Genomic DNA, 21,869 nt, shown 5'->3' on the forward strand with positions numbered 1-21,869 from the left:
GGAAAGCTCCTTTTCTCAACAGTGTTCTGCCAAAGTCTTGCACAGAGTTTATCATGCACCTGCTGAATGGACTGCAGAGTACCATTTTGGGAGGAAATAGGAAACTGAAGCATCTGGGGAAGGGAACTCTTTCTAGCAGGAAGATGTGATAAGAAACTTTAAGCTGCACTGCTTATATGGTAGTGCTTAAGTCACACATAGCTGATGGTGAAAAGCACCTCTACTTTCCAACTTTAAAGTGATTGGCAAAAAGCCGAAAGCTTTTACATAGGTGTTTTTTGTGTGACTATATCTGGACTTTTAAATAAATGTCACCATTCTTATGAGAAAGGAATAAGATGAAAATGGGTTGCTGAACTTGTGATTAAAAACTTGAATATATCCTTTACCTTTAACTTAAAATAAGTTTTGCATAGAGTAGTTAAACATCCATAAATGCTGTTTTCTTATTCCATCACCCGGAAAAACAGTTGGAAATGGTGCTGAGGTTATCAAATCTAGCTACCAAAAATTATAGCAAATCCAATTAATGTTGCTTAGTAGTAAATTACTACTGACAGGCATTTATGTTTTTCATGCATCAATTAATGCTTGGTTAGCTGCAGAAAACAGAGTTCATCCCAAAATCATAGCTGTAGGCTGTTAAAATTTGCTACTTGGGTAATTGATTTATTCAAGGTAGAAATGATGAATACTGGTTGAGCAGACTGGCAGAGTGTGCATTATGTATTATTATTCCCCCTCTTAAATTAGGAAAAGTAACAAGCTATAAGAAGACAAAAATGTAAGCATAATTTGTTTTCAGTGAAAACAGAGCAGACTAATTAAAATTACTAACTAAAGCAAGACATTCATTCAACATCCAATGTCATATTTGTTTCAATATGCAGCTGTAGTGATTTTTAAACTCAAATTTTTAGGACTATAACAACTCATGAAGCATATATAGGCAGTAGATACATTTTCCCCCTCTGAGACCCAAGATAATGCTTCTTTCTTAGAAGCAGCTTACTACATATCATTGTAGGGTTTCCATACATATATGCATTTTAAGTATATATTACATATATATAAACGAGTGAGATTTAATATTTAAGAACTAATTCTAAGAGTCTGTTTTATACAATGAAAACAATTCATAAAATCTTTAGCACTTTTAATGATCAGTAAGTTGTTATTACTGTAATATAAGTTTTAAGGATTCAGTAAGTACATAAAACATCAGGATTTTGATTTACAGCACATGTATTTTATGTTTACACAGTGATTTAACATATCTCATAGTTAGTATGTTTCAAAATTAATGAAAAAGTAAAACTCTCCCAAAAATGCTGTGGAAAAATTTAGGCAACCATGAAAAAGAAAATATAAATGGAATTACTGGTATAGCAAGAAGCCTGTCTGCAGGTTCTTGGACAACACATGGCTTACATGCAGCTCAAATAGAATTTCTGTGCTTTAACTACGTTACCTGACTGGCAATAGGGTTGTACGAGTGCATAGGATGCCAGTATACTAAATCCCTGGTCTGTAGGAGGAAGTAAATCATCAAAGGCTGTGGATGCCAAGATGATTCTTGGATCCAGCTATACGCCTGTCACAGCCTTAGCTGGCAACGACTGCCTTCTTCCAGTCATGAATCATCCTGGATAACTCATCCCCTGTAACCTTCTGATGAGCGCAGTACTGCCTTCACTGTGGTATGTGGCTCAAAGGGCCATACAATCAGATTGAATAGGTTTCTTACAGGGAGCATAAGCTAAATAGTGGCCATACCGTCCTTTAATTTGTTTCCAGGGATGCACACCACTGTTCTCTGCCTCTTCTTTCATCATCCGTGCCAAAATGCTGAGAAAAATGAGGTAACTGTTGCTGGACTTGTACAGAGCAGGGATCTGCTGGTCACAACAGCAGCTCTTCACCAACTCAAGCATTGACAAAGGAGTTTTACTAATATTTGCCAGACCATTCAGACCAAGCCAAGGAACAGTAAAGGAACTGTTCTAAAAGAATAAATGAAACCAGAGAAGAAGTTAAGCAAAAAAAAGATAATATTCCAAAGGCAAGAAGATGCAGTCCTTCACATAAACCAAAGTGTATCTCTTCCTACCACAACTCAGAAAATAAAAATGCACTGTCAATATGTACAAGTGTTCTTACAAGTTCGTAAAATCACCAGCCCTGATTAAAAATAAGAGTCAAAATGCATTCTAATTCATTCTACTATGATGTACTATAACAATAATACATGCTTAAATATAATTATTAAAATAAAAATAGCAAATTTAGAGATACTACCATGACTAGTCAGTTTTACAAAAGTATAGCAATCATGTTTGGCTAGAGGAGAAGAAGAATTAATTGCTAAATTTGAGGACTGTCCACATGCAACCTTATTTCTTCATATATCCATCTACTTACCAAGTTCTTGCTGTAATAATCCCAGAGGATGGTGGCAACAGATAGATTCAAGTCCCAGAAACTACACAAAGTCAAACAGCACTGAAGATGCATTCGTAACTGTTCCTCTAACACACCAGTCTTGCAAAGGGAAGAAAAAAGTTTATCGCTGTAAGAGAGCATCACCTTGCCTACATATAATCCCAATACCACAAAACTAGCGAAAATAATTTCCTGATATAAAAATTATTTCTACTAATATAATGTTAAAAAGCATCTGCTAATATGAGCAATGATCTAGAAAATAAAAGCTGACAAGCATAGGCATTACCATCCAACGTACCTGGCAATCCAGCCAATAAAATAGCTCATCATGCACATTTTTAGGTGTCCACAGAGTTATAGACACATTAAGGTAATAACAAATTCAATATTGTGAGCCTAACTTGAAACATGATTACATGGTGCAAAACCTCACAGAATGGTAAAAGGGGCATGAGCTATACTGACTGCATGAGTCAGCAGCATGTTAATACCCTTCTGTAGTATACCTCCAAAAGACAGCTCATTCTAGAGATGTCACACTATCAGTCTGTATGATGTTGCATCTCCGATCATACAGAAAGTAAAGGTGCAACTACTTGAAAGGTCGTATTTCTCTTTATACTGCCAGTAATACAATGCCATCACAAACAGGAGGGTCTTCCCTTTTTGAATCATGTTTCTTTTCATTATAGCCACATTGCACAGGCTTGACAACATCTCAGACAACTCCAAACCAATGGCAAATAAGCCTCTTAAATATTGCCAACTAGTTCTGTTGCAAAAAAGAAACATTTTTTGTATTCATCAGTTCCAACTTTTGCACAGGAAGGAAGAATATACAACCCACAGTAAAGAAAATAGGAAATTCAAAACAATTTGAAGACCGTGAAGTATTTGGCTTGTAATTCTGGGTTACTGTGGGCGGGATTCATCTCACCCAGCATTTGAGGTCAGCAAAGCCAGACTTGCAACAGATCTAGCATGTTACAAGTTCCATAGTCAGACTGAAATCACATGTTTAACTAATCCAGCCTGTTTCAGACATCCACTTTAGGATAAGAAGAGTAACACCCTAGAAGGGCTTTCTCATCTCTACTGACTATAAAGGTGGTTTAGGGGACCAGCTTCTGTGTAGTTATCTTAAGGGAAGACTTTTACAGACATAAACTTTATTCACCTCTGGGATTGCAGCGAGCTTGCTCTGTGACAAGAAAAACCTCTGACCTACTCCTAGTTTTCAAACTCTTCTGAATATCAAATAGGCCTGGATTTCTAAATGTAGAAAATGAGCTAAAGGGGAAGAAAAGGGGGTGGGGGGTGGGGGGCACAGGCCAAGTCTTATGATTTAAAATCATAGTACCCAGGAGGGAGAAGGTACAAAACCTCCTTCATCTCTCAGATAAATATCAGCGAGTTATCCCCTTCAGTTCCAATTACCCTGCTAGATCCTGACGTATACAAGACACATTGCCCAAGCTGATCCAGCAAAGAAAGTGCTAACCAACCAAACAAAAAAAACCCACTTATGCCAGGTGATGGGACAGGATAACATTAGGCATTTTTTTTAAAATACTCTTTCACTAAGGGCCTTTTACACTGTTAGCAAAGACAATATACCAAAAGAGAGAGACTTCTGATCTGACCCACAATGCTATTTCTTATGACTTTTGTTTCAGACCTGCTTTTTTCCCTGTTTTCAACACTACAGAGGAGCTATAACTCATCAACTTATAACTAACTTCATAAATCTGGCTATACTTCTCTGTAGAAAAACATTATTTGCTATACTTTATCAGAACACTGTGAGCAATTATGCCAATCATTTACAATAACTTCTAACCATGTCTGCCATCTCTTCTCATGAACAATTAATCTACAGCATATGGCTTTTCAAGTGGTATATTTCTAAAACAACTTGAAAATTGAAAAGACATTTCCATTTGTAATATAAAAAAATTACGTATTCAACAAATTATACATAAAAACATTTGAAAAACACTAAAATAGAAGGGAAACTCTTGAAGAGAGACTCATTAAAAATTAGAGAACAGTTCAAATATAATAAAAATGGCTACAAATGTAGGGTGATCTTCAAATACTGGTTTTGTATATGATATAATTGTATATTTTAAATTGGTAGTCTCCAATTTAAATAAAATAAAAATAGTCTTATCCAAAAACAAGAAGTGACTGAACCATAGCCACTTTTAACAGCTGCTGTTTTTATGGATAAAAATGTCTGACATAGAACACAAAAAATGCAGATGAACATAACTATTTCTCCAGAGAGATCTACAAAGTTACAGATGATGTATGAAAAAAAAAGCTTCTAACTGAGAATGCTTAGTTTTAAAGCCCAAATTCATGCGCAGGATTATATTTAGGATCTAATTCAACGATTGCTTTAATTAGACTAAATATAATATTGTGAGCAGCTTCAATTTCAGACCACTATTTATCTGTCCAACAATAGTTTTATAACAGTTTTCAAAACTAGGATAGTACTGAAGGCTTTATCTCAAATTTAACATGAAAGAATTCTCCAGATTTCAAATACCTCTGGGATTAATGGATTCTCTCATTGCTCTTTTGCTTAAAATGGTCTTTCACACTGCTGGAAATACTGTCAGAACTCTTGAGGTAGTCAGTTTTTAATTTATCGCAGAAGGGAAGAACACCAGATATTATCAAAATGGTAGTACTATCTAAACACAACATTTTTCCTTTATGACCTCTTACTGTAGTAATAAAATTGGTTTCCTAGAACTCTAGCAAGTACTTCTGTACTTCTTTGGGAGTAGAATTAAAGACAAAATGTAGTGAAGGTATAATAAAATTGCAGTAGAAATGAAACAACACAAAGCATTTATTTTCCAAAATGAGAGGCTAGTAAGACACGAGCTGCTATTAGTTCTTATGAATAAAAACATCCTTCTTTCGATTCTCACTTACAATAGAAGTCTGTAAGCACAAATTCACCTTATACTGACAACCCACAAGCTTACTCAGTTTGATGCTACCCAGTATACAAATACAGCTATTCTAATATTCCTAGTACAGTAATTTTCATTTTGTAGTTCAAATAAAATTGTAAGTCTTTTCTACCTTTGGCATTAGCCTGGTAACAAACAAATCCAAATTACAACTAGGGAATACCTGATGTAATCAGTTCCCCTGAAATGGCTGTTTTTGTGATACAGATGAGAGATCTTTAACACAAGTAATTGTCTTCAGCTCTATCCAACAAGAATTATAAAAAAAAGAGAGCAGTTTCTGGCTGAGAAAGTCATCAATTTGCCAACTGAAAAGATTTGGAAACTGAAAAGATACATCCAATGAAGTAGTACTCTTCACTTTACCTAAGTATCCGTTATTGCAACCATCTTTATTTACAGCCCATAAACAAAGTATCTTCGCTTCCCACCTCCCTTGGCCCACTGACCTGGATAGCCCCTTTACATCTTTTCCTTGATCAGAAGCAGGCTGGGTATCCCCTTGGAAACAAGAAATGCCTGTCCAAAGACAGAGCGCTGCAGCACCCCTCTGCCATCTTCATCAGGACATGAGGCACTTTCCCCAGGCAATCTTTTTTACCCCCAAAATCAGGCGTATACTGGATGGAGGTGACTCAGCCTCTCAGCAGCCTCATGAGCACTGCCCTCTCCATGCTGGAGATCCTCCATGCGACGAACTGTGGGTTAGACTCCAAGGGCTAGCCTTGCAGCTCAGAGTCCTGCCCGAGAAGAGGGGAGCTGCCACAGGGACAGAGATCACACACATGGGAACAGAGAGGGCTGTCAATCCAGAGCTCCATCCCATTGCTTACACCCTATTTCCCCTCTTTTGGGAGGTGTTATGTGTTCTTACCTCAATGGATCATTGATCCGATCCACTAAAGTTGTTAACGAGACTAGACAGACAGTCTTCTGGTCTTTTATCTGTCACTTGCCTCATTGACATTTTCCTGAAAACCTTAGTTTCTATCACTAAACTCAACAGTTTTATTGAAACAGCCAAAATACTGCAATTTTAACACTGGTAAGTCTTTTTAGCATCCCAATACTTAGCTGTCCTAAGGATGCGAAAGTGAACTCTACCTTCTGCTGATTCCTCAGCAAAGGTGATTTTTTTTCTCTGTTGCAGCCTCACCCTCAAAATCCACACCTGCTACAGTGCCTATTAAATCATCTTTTAACAATGTAGAAATTGAAGGTCATATGCATAAAAAATACGAGATAGGAGAGAGATTATCAGTATACTTTACAAATTTATGATTTGTTCGTTTTTCAGATGCTTCCAAACACACAAAATTACAGGTGCTTAATTTCATCTCCATTCCTGCCCCATCCTACTTGTATTCCAATTCTCCTTACATTCCTAACTCTGTAGTCCATAAACTTTTGAAATTAGGGAGCAACAAGCACAACCGGATTATGACTTTGATGGAGACACCTGGATATATATAGTCGTAGTAAACAGTACAAAACTTTACTAGTTTTTAACCTCCTATATACCTAAGTGAAGTTTCTAATCATTAATTCCTGTTCTCTCACACAAATGAGTGATTCAGCACTACCATTTTTTCTAATTTATTCTGCACAGCTGTTATTATACATCTCTACTGTAGATACAACGGTGTATGCTTAAAAGGATGGCTCAGGTGGGATTTACCAACAAACTAAAGACAAGTCCTAGTGGGTAAGATCTTTAGTACTGTCCCACTGTTCATACAAAGAGCACTACTCTCCTTTTTGTTTTTGCCTACTTGCCCATGTTCCATTTCATTCTTGACTTCTTGACACCTCATTACACTTCTCACTCCTACATTTTCTGGTCTGAGGAATACTCACTCAGCAGACACTTCAAAGATATAAGAGGATTACTCAAAAGGTAAGAGCAATACTGCCAACATGAGGCTGAGAGTGCAACAGAGGGATGGACACATCATAACTACTGGTAAAAGAAAATCTCCTTCCTAGACACTGTCAAGAAGGCTGGTATAAATGGAAAGGAAGGGGGATGCATTTTTTAATAAAGGTACCTACATGCATTCACACGTGCACCTGTAGGGACTAATACTGACTCTCCAAGGAGCACTTTCCACAAACAGCTAACTCAATGCAAGAAAAAATAATGAACAATTCAAAAAAAAAAAATAATTTAGATGTCCCCTTAAACTGTTGGTAGTAGTTGCAAACATGTATTTGGTAAATGGCAGCTTGTTTTAAATCTGAGACTGGTTGCCTTTGGAGCTTAAAGTAGATTTTTGCCTCCTACTACAGTATCATTATTGACTTCTTACTCAAGTCTTCTGAACTTGGCCATCTAGTTGCATTTCTGAAGTGTCTGCAATTCAACACTTTTTAACAGAAGCATCAAAAAGCTGTATATTTTACTTATATTTGACTTTAGAGTATTCTTAATTCAAAATAGTAAACACAAGAAAAGAGAAATATTTTTTAGAGAAACCTGAGTAACTACAACGGTTCTCTCACTATCTCTCAGGTTGCTGACATATAGAAGATGCAATATAGGAAAACAGCTAATTCGCCACTTACAATTTTTATGACTTATCTAAATCTCTCCAATTTCTCCCACAGAATGGTAACCATCCAATCAGTGATGTCATCACTATAGTTTGAATGTATACACAGAGGATGCATATTCAAATATATACTGTGAAATCATTCAGAAAAGACTTAATCTTTCAATAAGCCAAAAGACCACATAACCAAAACAAAGACTATCTCCCCAACTATCAGGATGAAGAGGTAACTAAAATCAAATATGCTAACCCCACAACTCTTTATATAAACTAAAATATATTTCAAATTTAAGTCGGGGTAAGACAAATACCTTGTTAATTTGAATGTAATGGCTCAGCATGACTGTATTACATTTTCTAAATATAGACACTGAAGTATTTAAACATGAAATACATGAAGTATTAAACATGAAATCCTAAGACCACAGGCAGATCTATGTATGAACTTGGAGTAGATGCTTAAACAGATACTGCTGCAAGATTTTCTTGGCATAATATAATTATTAGAAATTTAGGCTAGTTAAAAAGTTGAGAGTTCCTCTTTAGACGAGAAAGATTTTCTTTCAAGCATCTTTGACATAATTGCTAACATTGCTGAAACTGGGATATCAGTAACTATTTTTAAGAACAAGTCAGTCTGCCTTCACTAAACTGCATTGGCCAAGAAAGTTTTTCCTCCTTCTTTTAAGAACTGTTAATCAAATTTAACTGTTCTTTAAAGTTTATGTATAACATGTTTTTTCAATTTTTAATATCCAATCTATTGTTTTAACTATCCTAAAATTATTTTTATTAGTAAAAACCATATTTTTTAACTATCCTAAAATTATTTTTATTAGTAAAAACCATATTTTTTAACAAGTACTGTTATTCCTAACTCCGGCTTCAATCACAGCTTTTGCTAAAGCACAGGCAAGGCAGTAACAATAATAAAAAAGAATCCATTCCTATTCTGTTTGTAAGTGTAGAGTTTTGCAGGATTGTTTTTATTTCATGTGAGACCAAATACAAAAGATAAACATGTTTATTCTCATTTTAAGCACACACAAATTAAAGAAATTATTTTTATAAGTGTTGCTGTTACAGCAATTACAACTTGTACCATGCAACTTCAGAACAAATTTACAGAGCTGCAACGTAACATATTTAAAAATGTGATGAACAGCATATTTAAAAGCACTTTAAAAGGAGGTCAATTCTGACCTCTGGGCCATGAAGCATTGCATTAACAGTTCTGCAGAAAGAAAAATGATAAGGTATGAAATGAGTGCTCAGAAACTAGGACCTTATCAGTAAGAGTTTGATTCAAGCCTGTAAGACAAATTGCTCAGCAAGGCAAGTCACCTTCCTGCTGTGATGAGGATATAGCTGAATTTTCAGTGCAACTGACTATCTCCCTCATCATGTCTCCTCAACTTGATATCCTTACATTCAGTATATGGTTTACATTTTCTAAGCATCCAGTTCTTATTCTGAATACATCTTGTCAGAGTAGCCATATACCCCTTCCAAGATAATTACCTTTTTCCTTTATCTGACAATTTAGCATCAAGCACAATCCCTTTAAAGAAAGTGTAACTGCTAACAAGGAGGTAACTGTATACTGCCATAGTTCAGTTACATCAAGGATGTTCATTTACCTGTGATAAAAACACTAGAGTTCCAAAAATACACTTGTTAGTTGGACTCTGTTTCATGCACTATCCTTTCCAAAAAGCATCCCTGACACTTTCTTGTTCATTATTTCTTCCTTTACACACTTACTTGAGCATCAATCGATTTTTTGAGGAGTTCTTCCACAAATTTCCAATTGGATTCCTTGTGTTTCTGAAAAATAACAATTATCAGTATGAAATAGCATTTGTACTCTGCACAGAAATCATCATATAATGACATGAAAATAAGTGGGCAAGAAATTTCCAGAAATATTTCATTTCATGGCAGCATATTGTAACCATCACTGAAAAGAGCTTTTCTATTTTACGAATGCAAATGATATCTGTCCCAGTAATTAGGCCTCAAAAACAAATAAAAAGCCCTCCTTATAAAATAAAAAGTATGCTATTCTAACTGGCCTAAGGGACTCATTTGCAATCCCAACCTGCACTTTCAGCAAAAAAGCAAAATATTCAGGCCTTTTCTATTAGTATAACCAAGAAGTATATCTTATAATTTCTTTCCTTAACAGTCTCTAAAAAGGAAGCGATAAGGGGGAGAAGAGGGGTACGGTACAACCTTACTTTTCTCGTTCCTCTTTTCAGTGAAAAGCTACTTCTAACTCATTTTTCCTTAGGCCAAACAATAAGGATTGTTTTGGTCAACTTGGTAAGGAGTTGGCCAGACTGTATTGCCCTACCTAGGTATGAAAAGAAAACAGGGCGAGTCAAATACGGCCCATAATTCATACTCTTCAGTTTGGAAAGGCGGATGACTATCCATTTGAATCAACTAGACCATTCCTATAAAGTAACAGAGTTGCATGGCAAAGTATACTAAAAGGAGAAAATATCTGTTTAGGTAATGTGGGAAATAAAAGGGTAGAAGGTTTTGCAATTAAGACCATTTGCCAGGAAAAAAATAAATAAAAGGAAACCAAACCAATGTACTTGCAATTCTTGCCTACACCTAGGAGGACCAAAAAATCATCTCTTACACAGCTATGTAGAGAGCTCGTGTAGATAACTAAATGTGTAGATCTAGTATTTAAATCCTTGTCACGCCTTATTCATTCCCTGAAGTATCACAACTGTTGACACTCGCTGCAGATATCTGTCCTTTAAACATCTGTATGGAGCTTACAATGAAAAGTATCTTGTGCTTTGGCAATTGAAATACCACCACTTTCCAGCAGCAACACCATCATCCACAGTCTTCCTCTCCTACTGACTTGGCAAGTTCGACACAGTGATCTAGTGACAATTCCCCACAGAATTCCAGACAATATTCAGAGAATTTTAGAGATCAAAGATACTCTAAGATTCACATAACATAGTTTGACTATTTAGTGGTTTTACAATTCTGCCCTACAAAAAAGAAAATTCTGAACAACTGCTGATGGTAGCAGTCTGTTGACTGTTTATAGAACAAATAGAACAGAAAGGAAAGAAAGGACAGATCTGCAGAAAGGTAAACTAAAAATCTGATTTCATGATTCAGCAACTTCAGCAACGTTACTTAACGGGTTCCCGTTGCTTCCTCCTCATCCTGCCAGCTGCTTTTCCAGCCCTTGCAGCTGTGGCATGCCACTGCTCAGTTGTTCTTGTGCTTCTGTTTGTGGAACCCAACGTGAACCAGATCAGCGAACTGACCCAGAGTTTTGAGAGAAAGAAAGGAGGAAAAAAAGCAAGAGGACCTCATCTAGGCCACATAATAGCTCCATAATTAATTGTGCCAGAGCAGCTGAGGGTGTATCATGCCTAGAACAGTAAACAGGAGTTTTTAAGTTGTTATTGATGCCAAGGTCCTTATATCATGAAAGCATAGCTAAAGTCCTGTCAGAAGCAGAGGCCACTGCATCCAACAAGTAGCCAAGGAACACAGGTAGCAACTTCAATATGGAACAGAATCCAGAAAGTGCATGATCAGCTGGACAGGTCCAGCTAATCAGTTTCATATATGTCAGATTCACATGTGTCAGTTTCATACTTTGACTCCTGTATTTTAGAGCTCTATGTTAGGAGAATACATGCATGGTCTTACTGCAAACTCCAGGTAAAGCTAATCAACTGCTCAAAGGCCAGGTATATCAGATAGAAATAGATATTAGAGAGTCATGCTAAATGGCTATGAGACTTCTGGATCAGCTGGCTCAGAACATGCTTTTAGCACTCCCATAGCCGAAAGACACACCATTTATACAAAAGGTGTTTACAACCAAAGTTTCAGTTCAGCTGCAGTATGCAGACCACATTACAAGATCCTGGAGGAATCTAGGGCAAGCTCCTGACACCAGCCATAACTGATGACAAGACTGCACCCATGTTCAGCCCAGACTCAGGGAAAGAATGAAACCAGTAACATGCTGCATTCTTTCTTTTATTCCCAATGTCTATACCTTTTAAGAAACCTGTTTCATTCAAATTAGCTAAATTTACATTCTAACAGGATTCCCTGCTACACTGGCAACACAGCATGCCAACGGTTTAAAATCCATCCTTGTCAGATAATATGTAGAATCTACATATCTCACTCGAAACCTGCTGGCTTACTATATACTTCCTCCACCCTCAAAGTCCTAAAATCAACAGAACTTGGAGACCCTACACAGTGTGCAAAAGTGCTGAAAAAGCCAAAAAGTTGAGCTGAGATCGTCTGGATTCTCAGGTATAAACTTCTGTGAAGACTTTAACTGTTGACTATCTGGAAGAGCCATACTAGGCTTCTCAGCTGGAAATCTGTGTTTGCATATCTTGCCAGGTAGCCATTTTGGATTATTCAAACGCAAGAATTCTTTGCCCCAAGCAATTTTGCCTGTATTTCCCTGTCTACAATATACTGAAATCGACCCCTGCAATGTTCAGAAATAGGGATTTTTCTCATCAGGTCCCATTTGGTTTTTAAATGTACAAAACATACTTTTCAGACTAGCATGGTGGGTCCCAAAAGTGGAGTTAGGGAAAATAAAGATATGTACTGTACATCCCTCAAAAAGGAGTCTCCAGAAAAGCTGACCAAAATTTTCTAGTGAAAAAAGTGTTTTCATGTGTATGAAATATACATTTAATATATATGAATCATTTCATATTTGAAATTATGTTATATGAGCTAAAGGGGAAAAAATAAAAAGAAGCAGGTCTGAAACCTATTTAGAATTTTAAAAGCTTTCATAATAACCTCAAGGCCATTCAGTCCACATTACAAAATTGAAAATCTTCCACGGATGACATAGGCTTGGAGGCAATTTTTGCTATGGAGCACATGAATAACCATCATTACGACACATCACCCTCCCACCTCTGATCACAATTAAAAGAAAGCACATGTGTCATGAAGCTACCACATCAGACTGTTTAACCAACAAGACGGGACTATGCTCAGCCCTGATGTAATGCCACTGACTTCAACAAATTTATATCAAGGACTATTTTATCGTATCATGGTCAAAGAACGTTTGCGGCTGTAATTCAGGGAAAAAAGGAAGAAGAAATGATTACTGTCAACTAGCAATAACAGGTTACATTCCTGTTGTGCGTGAAGGGGCAGTGTTGTTACTGACAGATTTTTTGTAAGCACCCATGACAGTTAAGAGTGCTCAAAGAAGAGATCCCTGGTCAAACTCACAAACACAGAGAAATGTGAAGCACAGGGTAACAGTTTGAACGTAAAGAATACTGGAAACAAAGAAGTGTGCACAGGATGGTCTCATCATTTACAAATTTTGGCTTGGAAATTCTTTTCTCCTACTTGGACTCTAAGGAAAAAAACAGTGTTTAATCTTGGCAAATCACTTTCTGTCACTGCATCTCAGATTCCTTCTTTAAAATAAGAACAATGAGAATCTTTCTTCCATTCTATGTCTGTTTTGCTTATTTAAATAATATAGTGCCTGAAGCAAAATAAAAAATCTCTCGGGAGGCTATATACATACTATATATCACTATAAGAGACAGGGAAAAAACAATGATCAAAGTAAGCAGTATCAGGACATTTTGATTAGGTCACAAAACACAAGAAACCCAGGATAAATGTCTCAACTTAACACTAGTTTCTGTGCTCGACCTAGGAATAACATTTTCTCTGTAATAAGTAGGAAGTGTAGCAATTCTATCTTCCCAATGCCCTTCCAAAATACAGAATGGACTGTGGTCTCTCACATAGTAATGGGACAAGAGGAAGGGAAGCTTGACATAACCTGCAGCATGACAATCAGATATGATTTGCAGTTTTACATTGTTTAAGTGTATAAGAAGTTGCTTCATTTTGCCATACTTTTATTAGACAAGGCTGATGCACATGGTAATAAGCAGCCTGTCATGTGATCCTAAAGGATGCATCAACCCTCAGTGAACGAAAGATTTCCTGCCCCTGAAGCACAGTGACAGGAGCATGAGAGTCCCACATTAACCAAGTCCTCTAGTCACCAAAAATGCTGAGGAGTTTTTCAGCTAAGTATTCAAGTACTGCATTATGACACCTTCTCTAACCAATCTTTTTTTTTTTTTTTTGACAAATCAGCAAGTTTGCAAGATAAAAATCAATGAAAGCAATTCTTATTTTGATTAGAAAGTCTAATTTTGTTTAGGATTGAAAGCATTCAGAGAAGCTCAACAGTTCAACATAGTTCATTCCTTCTCTGTTCATATATTAATGCTTTTAAAAATCTAAAGATGAAACAGGGAAAAAATTAAGTCATCAAAATTGAGTGGATCAGATTTTTCCCTATGCTTCCAGATCTGCAGTTCATAAACATTTTCAACATTTTAACTTTCCATCCTAATTCAGGGCATGAAACATTCTTGAAATTTTGATAAAGATTTCAATAGGGAAAGGCCACAACCTGTCCAATTTTAGTATGCACTATTAAATTACAAATAGCAAAAGATACTTCACAAGAAAGTGCAATTAAGCCCAATTTTGAAGGAATTATATATAGCTGACGCTTGGGAAACTGGAGATGATAGCAAATCAAGCTGAAACATTAAAAAAAAAAAAAAAAAAAAGACAAAATGGTATAAAATTAAGACTGAAATGAGGCATTTCTGCAGTTAAGATAGAGCAGATAAGAGAGCACAACCAGATTCTCCCTAATGTTGAAAACACTTTATCAGACCAAAAAGCCCCTAACAAACTAGGTCTCTGGGTCTTCAGCCATCTCTTTGGCATGACTAGTCTATGCTAGTCACTGCAGCTCCTTCTTTAGTCAATTAAGGAAAACTGGCAGCTTTCATACCTCAAAATGGATGAATTGCCTCAGCAAGTGACTAATTCCTTCACAATTAATGATTAGAAACCTAAAACTAGGCAGGATTAATCTCAGAGTAAGAGACTGAAAGAAGGTCAAGGTCTAAGTTACCCCAGAACTGCAGAAATCACATGGTATGGTAAGGTCGATGAGCGAGTTTGATGCACCAATACCAAGTATGGCCTTACATCTATCTTGCAGACTTAGGAAAGGCATGTGTAGGTCTCAGCTAGGCACCTGTGCCCCTCGCACATTGCACAGAAATATTAAATCCCTCACAGTGAGATTCACAGACAAGAACCTGATAATCATGGATTTGCCTAATCTAGCCATCCAGCCACCTGGAGGGAAAAGCTGAGGCCATCATCTAAAGGCAAATGTCTGGCAACTCACTGCCAGAACTTGAATTCAGCAGTTATTTAAGTGTCTAACAGCATTACATGTCAACATAGGAAATTAAGCTATATACACATAAACACACACTCCTCATCACGCCAAATGCTGTAAAAATGACATAGACAGAAAGCAATTAGACAGAATGGAATTTATCCAGAGCAGAGCTACCACTTTTAAAAAGGTGGCATAACAACTATACAGTCAGTGTTTGAGATTTATTCTTCATACAGTACAATCAAATGTGTTCAGTTCCTAAAACAACAAACTCAGTAACGCATCCATGCTGCAGATGGACAATCTTAAAACATAGGCTACACGTTAAGTATACGTGCTACTAACTAGCAGTGATTCTTCAAGTTTCTTTAATACAGTAGTCTTCTGAGTATGTGGTATATAACCAATATGTCAAGGGACTATATTCTGCAATATATTGTGAATTGTACAAAGCACACCTTAATACCACCAATTTTAAAGGACCCTTTGTAAACATGTATATGAAAATTCTTCTATCATTTTCAGCCACCAAAAACAACCAAACAAATTTTGAGATGTAAATAAAACATACAATTTTCAGATATTTAGAAAAACTATACCCACCTTTTCATCTAGATTTCCATTACGATCAAACTGGTAGAGTGATGCCAGATGTGTAATAATCCACCAGCTAAAACTCAATGGGTCTTTACACTGAATTGTTTCGAAAACAGACATCCTGTCAGAACTACTTGGTCTTTCAAAGATATTCTTTAGATTTATGTTCACTGAGCTCCAGAAAGACTGCAGAAAATGGAAAAGTAAATTGAAATGTGTTGAATAACAAAGACTCTGTTAAAAATGCTCCCTACAATATTGTCCTATTGAAAATTCTGCTTTTGCAGAGAACAAGCAAGGTGACAGTCATTTAAAGAAAATAACAACAATGTTCAATACTACCAGAGAAAACCTGGAACCATTTTAGGATGCTGTCTCTCATATGCCAGTAGAAAGCAGTGTGAAAGGACTAGCTCTGGTCACAAGGAAGAACATGATGTGATACTTTACAGGCACAACTAAGAACAGACAGAATGATGCTGTACAGAAGGGATGGTGTACCACCAACAGTTTGTACTTGCATTAGAAAGATTAAAGTTCTGTAATGAAGACTCGTAATAACAGATTTTTGAGAAAAGTCTTAGCCCCAGACTAACCTAACACCATAGACAGTGACCCCTTAGATACAATTATTTCTCAGCAAATGTAACAGTCTGTCTGCAGCCTGCAAAGCATGTGATTAATGCTAAGAAACAGCATTGAGCAAAAACAGATCTAGGCATTAGTACCCATTTATAGTATTAAGAGAATAATCTAATCACAAATATAAATATGATCTTTTCTTTACGGTAGTGAACAATTTGTAGCTTCTACCATAGCCAGTCAGCAGTAGGTAGTTAACTAGATGGTAGTTAAGAGGATAAGTCTGGAAGAGAGCTGACTAAGGTTCAAATTCCCTGCTTCGTTTCAAGTCTATCTGTTCCAGCACTGTCAAACTGATCAGTTCTCTTTGGCTCAGATCCCTATCTATACCATAACATTACTTCTCACAGTCTGTGCCTATCTTGCCTAATTATACAGAACCTTTTTAGGACTTCCCTGCACTTATGAATCACCTGCCTTCACCTCCCTGGGTCCTGATCCTGATTTAGGCTTCAAGGTGCGAGTGCCATGCAAACAATTAACAGTAGCAACAAAGTCTCATTTTTGTTTTCCCCCTTTACATCTGTTGCTGTTAACAAGTAAACAGCTATCAGTGCAAATACTCTACTATGAAGTACTTTGTTCTACACTAATTCAATGGTACTTGTTGCACAGATGGCAGCTTTGCTTTCTATAAAGATTGTTTCAGAGAGCTTTCAAAGATTTTTGCCACTTCTTAATACGCATTCAGCGAAACATCAGCTCAATTCTTAGCAGCAGTCAAAAAAGAAAAATCAAAACACTACAAATTATTAGCAAAGGAAAAGAACAAAACAGAAAACATCATTATTCAGTATATAAAAATCACACAGCCACATAGCTCACACTTTGGATATTGTGTTCAGTACACACTCTGTTGAGTACACTGGTACTCTGACATTTGAAAAAGAATGTAAAAAGGATGCAAAAGGTACAGAGAAGGGCAACAAGTATAACCACAGGTTTGGAATGGCTGCTGTAAAAGGAATGACTGAATACAGTAAGACTTCTCAGTCTAGAAAAGAGAAAACTGAAGCTCGGAGCTATCAGAGAAAACCCGAAGAGGCATATAAAGTCACATTGGTATAATGAAGGAAAATGGGTAATGATTGATACTTTCAAAAAAAGTGTAAGGAGGCATCAAATGAAGCCAGCAGGTACAAATTTCAGAAACAAAACCAGGTTGTTCTTACAAAGTTAGTTAAGTTATAGATGCCAAAGACAATAAGATGTGCTAGATAAGAATGGTCAGACCAATGGTATCTGACGATGAATTTTCACATAACATAATTCATAAATTGCAAATAAAAAAAATGGGTAAAGATGCTCTCTCTTCTTTTTTATCCCATAATACAACTTGTACAGTCCGTTCCTTCATTTTGCTTTCCTTAGCACAAGGAGAACTCCCTGTCAGTGGCCTAGGTCATAACTAAACAGTAAGCTGTGAAGCTGGAGTCAGGACTTGCACATTCAAATATGTGGAATAAAGCCTCACATTTAGCATGCAGCCCTCTTAAAACCTGCAAAAATGAAGTTCAACTTTACCATCATAGGATATATTAACTAGTGCATTCGTGGCATTCTGAGGACATTTGGCCACTGCACTGCGTATGTAACACGTATGCATATGTAACAGTATTCTTCCATTACCTCTGTATGAGACCCTTTATTTCTATGATCCAGCAGCTGAATAACTAGAATCCATAATTCTTTAACGCAGGTACAGGGATAATGGTGACTAGTAAGAGCTTCAGAAGGTCTCACCTGAAAGAGAATATGCAGCCCCATTACCCAGAAAAGTGGTGTTTCTGAAACTGCATTTTATATACCAATATTTCCTCTTTTTTTCTTCTCCAGTTAAATAATATATCCCCAATTACAGACTGGAAAGTGCATCCCATTAACTTCCAAAAATACACCTCTCATGCAACAAAGATTTTGTTTCATAATTTTACATATCTTATAGGTTGCACTATTTCTTAGCTTTTTTTGAATCACATTCAAACATTATTTAATCAAACGAAAATGGGTTTCTGAGGCCTAAATGAAAAGGAATTCCAATAAATACCGATTCATTGCCTGACAATGAGGAAAAGAGAAAATGATTGATTAGATTTTCTTGATGTTCTTGGGAAGATAAGAAAAAGATTTCAAATGATTTAATAGCTATTATTGTTGTTATTTTTAACTCAAAAAACCTTAATGACCAGGCATAATGCTAGTGGAATATGTTTTTGTTGGCATAAGGATGTTGATGTTCCCACAACATTTCACTAAATCTGCTTTTCGGTAAATTTACTGCAAGGCATTCTTTTAATATGCAGAAAACAACATATTTCAAGTCATGTACATTATTTGATTACTCTTCCATATTTAACAAAATTCACTCTTCGACTGATGAATTTCAAATGCAAAGTAGTAGTCTTGTGATTCATCCTTCAGTTTTACATTCCCTGAATTGTGAAACAAAACAAGCAAAATAGCAAGCAGAAAGCAGAAATGTAATAAGAAAAGAGGTAAAAGAAAGCAGCTTATACTCAACTTATCCCACAAACTTGGGATTTTTCTCCCAGTTCCAGGGATCCAAACAGTCAGTAGTCCAAGTCTGAGTAATCAACCTAAATCTCTCTAAAGCCAAGAAAGAAATTGTCACCTAGAGAGAGCAATTATCCTTCTTATTGCAGGAGGAAGAACTGTTGCTATCATCCTCTGAAAATAAAGGGAGCCCAGGGTGACTACCTTAGATGACTCATAGACACCTAGATCTGATTAGATAAATCCTATATTTTCATGTCCTCCTGTTCTTCCTGATCCATCCAGGCACAACTATTCTTACAGCACACTGGCACTTAAAATCATTTCTGAATTTGGAAACCTGACAGCATAAATTAAAAACTCATTCAGAAGATGCTTTGACAATAACAGCAGCAGATGTGTGAAAGAGACAATACAGAAGTGGGAGTGGATGACTAAAAAGCACACTCTCACAATTAGAACAAGTATAGCAACAATAGTTTCAACTCCTGCTTCAAATCTGTGTAATATTTATAAGGATACAGACTTTTTATTTATTGTCTAACTTCAGTGTAATACACCTACAACTACTCTTTTCATACAGCTCCAAATTAAGTTTATATACTATAACATGCAGTACAGTTATAGTACTGCTATTCATATTTATGAATGTATATGTATTATATATATATATATATAACAATAGATGTGACACATTATTTGCTTTTCTTTCTTTATAAAGAATCCTGCTAACCCTATGAAACTGCCAGGGTGGATCCAGTGTCGATGCAAAAAACTCATGAGGTCGAGACTGAAGTTCTTAAAACAATTCTGTTATCCCCATTCCATGTATGCCATTTAGAGTTATTCATATGCCTATGCCTCCTCAGGCTTCCAGTTAAAGTTCTGTTATAGGAATCTCTCAAAAACCTGAATTAATCTTATGCAAATATTATCACCAGAATAAACCTCAAAAGTGACCACTAAAATCCAATGAAATATTCATTATTTAACTGCTGACTTCCCAAAGCTAAAGCAGCCTCAAAAGTACTCTAGCTATAACTCATCAAAGAATGTAACAGATGCCTCAAGAAGGAGCGGTCTCCTTACTGCAGATGCACTAAAACACTGGGGGATTTTATGGAAGTATTAGGTAGGCAAACTATCTTACAGTCAAAGCTTCACACCTGTTATATGGAATGCCAGTTGTTGCAACATCTAAGTTTCTTCATCTACCACCTGCGGATAATCCAAATGTTCTCCATCTTCTGCTTAAGGGGTCTGTAATTATTGCTAACAAGGAAAGAGACTGAGAAGCAGGCACCATCATGGGTCTAGCCATCAAATCAATGCTAAAATGATATGAGAAGCAATGACTCTTTTACTCACTTGATGTCTCACTGGCCAGAGTGTGAATGGCCACAGGTGGTATCGGGGATGCATGAGTATGTGACAACAGTCAGAGGCAAAGCCTCACTGTAATGAGTTATAGTTGTTACAGTGTTCTGTCCTTAGGAATATACCTTCTTGCTGGATTACAAATCTTTGCCTATGAATTCCCACTATCTGCAGTGGGATGAGGAATAACTCATTACAAAGTCTAAAAAGTAAGGCAGCAGGAGAAAGCATATTTCAGACTTGCAACCATCTCCTATTAATATCTACCTTCTTTTCTTAGCTGTGAGGCTCCCTTAGGGAGAGCAATGCCAGCAGCTCCAGGAAGGTGGTCCTTCCCCTCTACTCAGCACTAGTGAGGCCACATCTGGAGTACTGTGTCCAGTGCCGGGCTCCACAATACAAGAGACAGAGCAAAGGGCTATTAAGATGATTAAGGGCATCTCTCACATGAGGAGAGGCTGAGAGAGCTGGGACTCTTCAGCCTGGAGGAGGGAAGACTGAGGGGGAACCTTATCTGTGTGTATAAATACCTGAAGGGAAGGTGTAGAGAGGACAGGGCCAGGCTCTTTTCAGTGGTGCCCAGTAACAAAACAAGAGGCAAGGGGCACAAACTGAAATTAAGTTCTGTCTGAACATAAGGAAAAACTACTTCTTTACTAGTGGGCATTTTGGAAAGACTCCCAAAGCCATTGAGGTGCCAAATGACAACATCTTATACTTGTAGAGGTTGGTCCCACACTAAATCAGGGATTTTGTTATGTAAAAGTAAAGGCCTTGAATATGCATGATGCAATAACACAAGTGTATCTATAGTGAATCCAAGACAATATACAGACTCAAGTCTCTCCAGATTTAGATAGAATAAAGACTACCAAAATACAGAAATCTGAATTCTTAAACACCTTCTTTACTGCTGCTAAATAAAAACCACACTGCTACTTCTCTTTCAGTATGTTATCCTAAGATTGAATCCTGAAGAAGACTGGGAAAGAGAGTAGGAAGAAGTAAGGAATAGAAATAGATACTATAACCCAGTGCTGATTAGGTCCAACATCAATTTTATTTGCTGCTAGGGAGAGAAAATGAAGTTTCACAAACTGAATCTGAAAGTGTTTAATGGAAGGTAGAAGGAATCCACCCTGCACATAAGTTTCTTAAAATATTTTGAAGATAGATATGAATGTTTTCCTACTCTACTGGCACCATAAGTAACTCTCCAGGGGCTTAGTACTTTTTTTTAAATTATTATTAAACCCTCCCAAATGGAGCAAGAGATTGTGTAGCATTTGTCAAATCCCCTTCAGAAGAGTTGCCTACCTCACCTTCGGTAATGGGGTAGGCAATTCCAAATAGCAATAGGGAGTTAGAGATACCAAGTGCTTTTGGGACTGTTCTTGAATCTTCACACCTTCAAAATCCAAAGTTTAAGTGACATGGATCTGCAGATGCCACTTTCTC

At 36.7% G+C, this 21,869-nt stretch overlaps 1 protein-coding gene across 3 annotated transcripts in view; it reads right to left on the minus strand.

The window, feature by feature from the left end:
• MMS22L (MMS22 like, DNA repair protein) overlaps positions 1 to 21,869 on the minus strand; it is a 98,379-nt gene that overhangs the window by 59,738 nt on the left and 16,772 nt on the right. For all 3 annotated transcript variants that reach the window (XM_026122125.2, XM_026122124.2, XM_026122126.2), the window contains 5 exons: positions 18,150 to 18,263; positions 15,885 to 16,064; positions 9,755 to 9,817; positions 2,422 to 2,541; positions 1,777 to 2,003 (listed from right to left, as the gene is read on the minus strand). In XM_026122125.2, the coding sequence (XP_025977910.2) occupies positions 1,777 to 2,003; positions 2,422 to 2,541; positions 9,755 to 9,817; positions 15,885 to 16,064; positions 18,150 to 18,263 (704 nt within the window). The remainder of the gene's footprint in view (positions 1 to 1,776; positions 2,004 to 2,421; positions 2,542 to 9,754; positions 9,818 to 15,884; positions 16,065 to 18,149; positions 18,264 to 21,869) is intronic.

This window comes from Dromaius novaehollandiae, chromosome 3 (genome assembly GCF_036370855.1).
Source record: "Dromaius novaehollandiae isolate bDroNov1 chromosome 3, bDroNov1.hap1, whole genome shotgun sequence".
NCBI lineage: Eukaryota > Metazoa > Chordata > Aves > Casuariiformes > Dromaiidae > Dromaius > Dromaius novaehollandiae.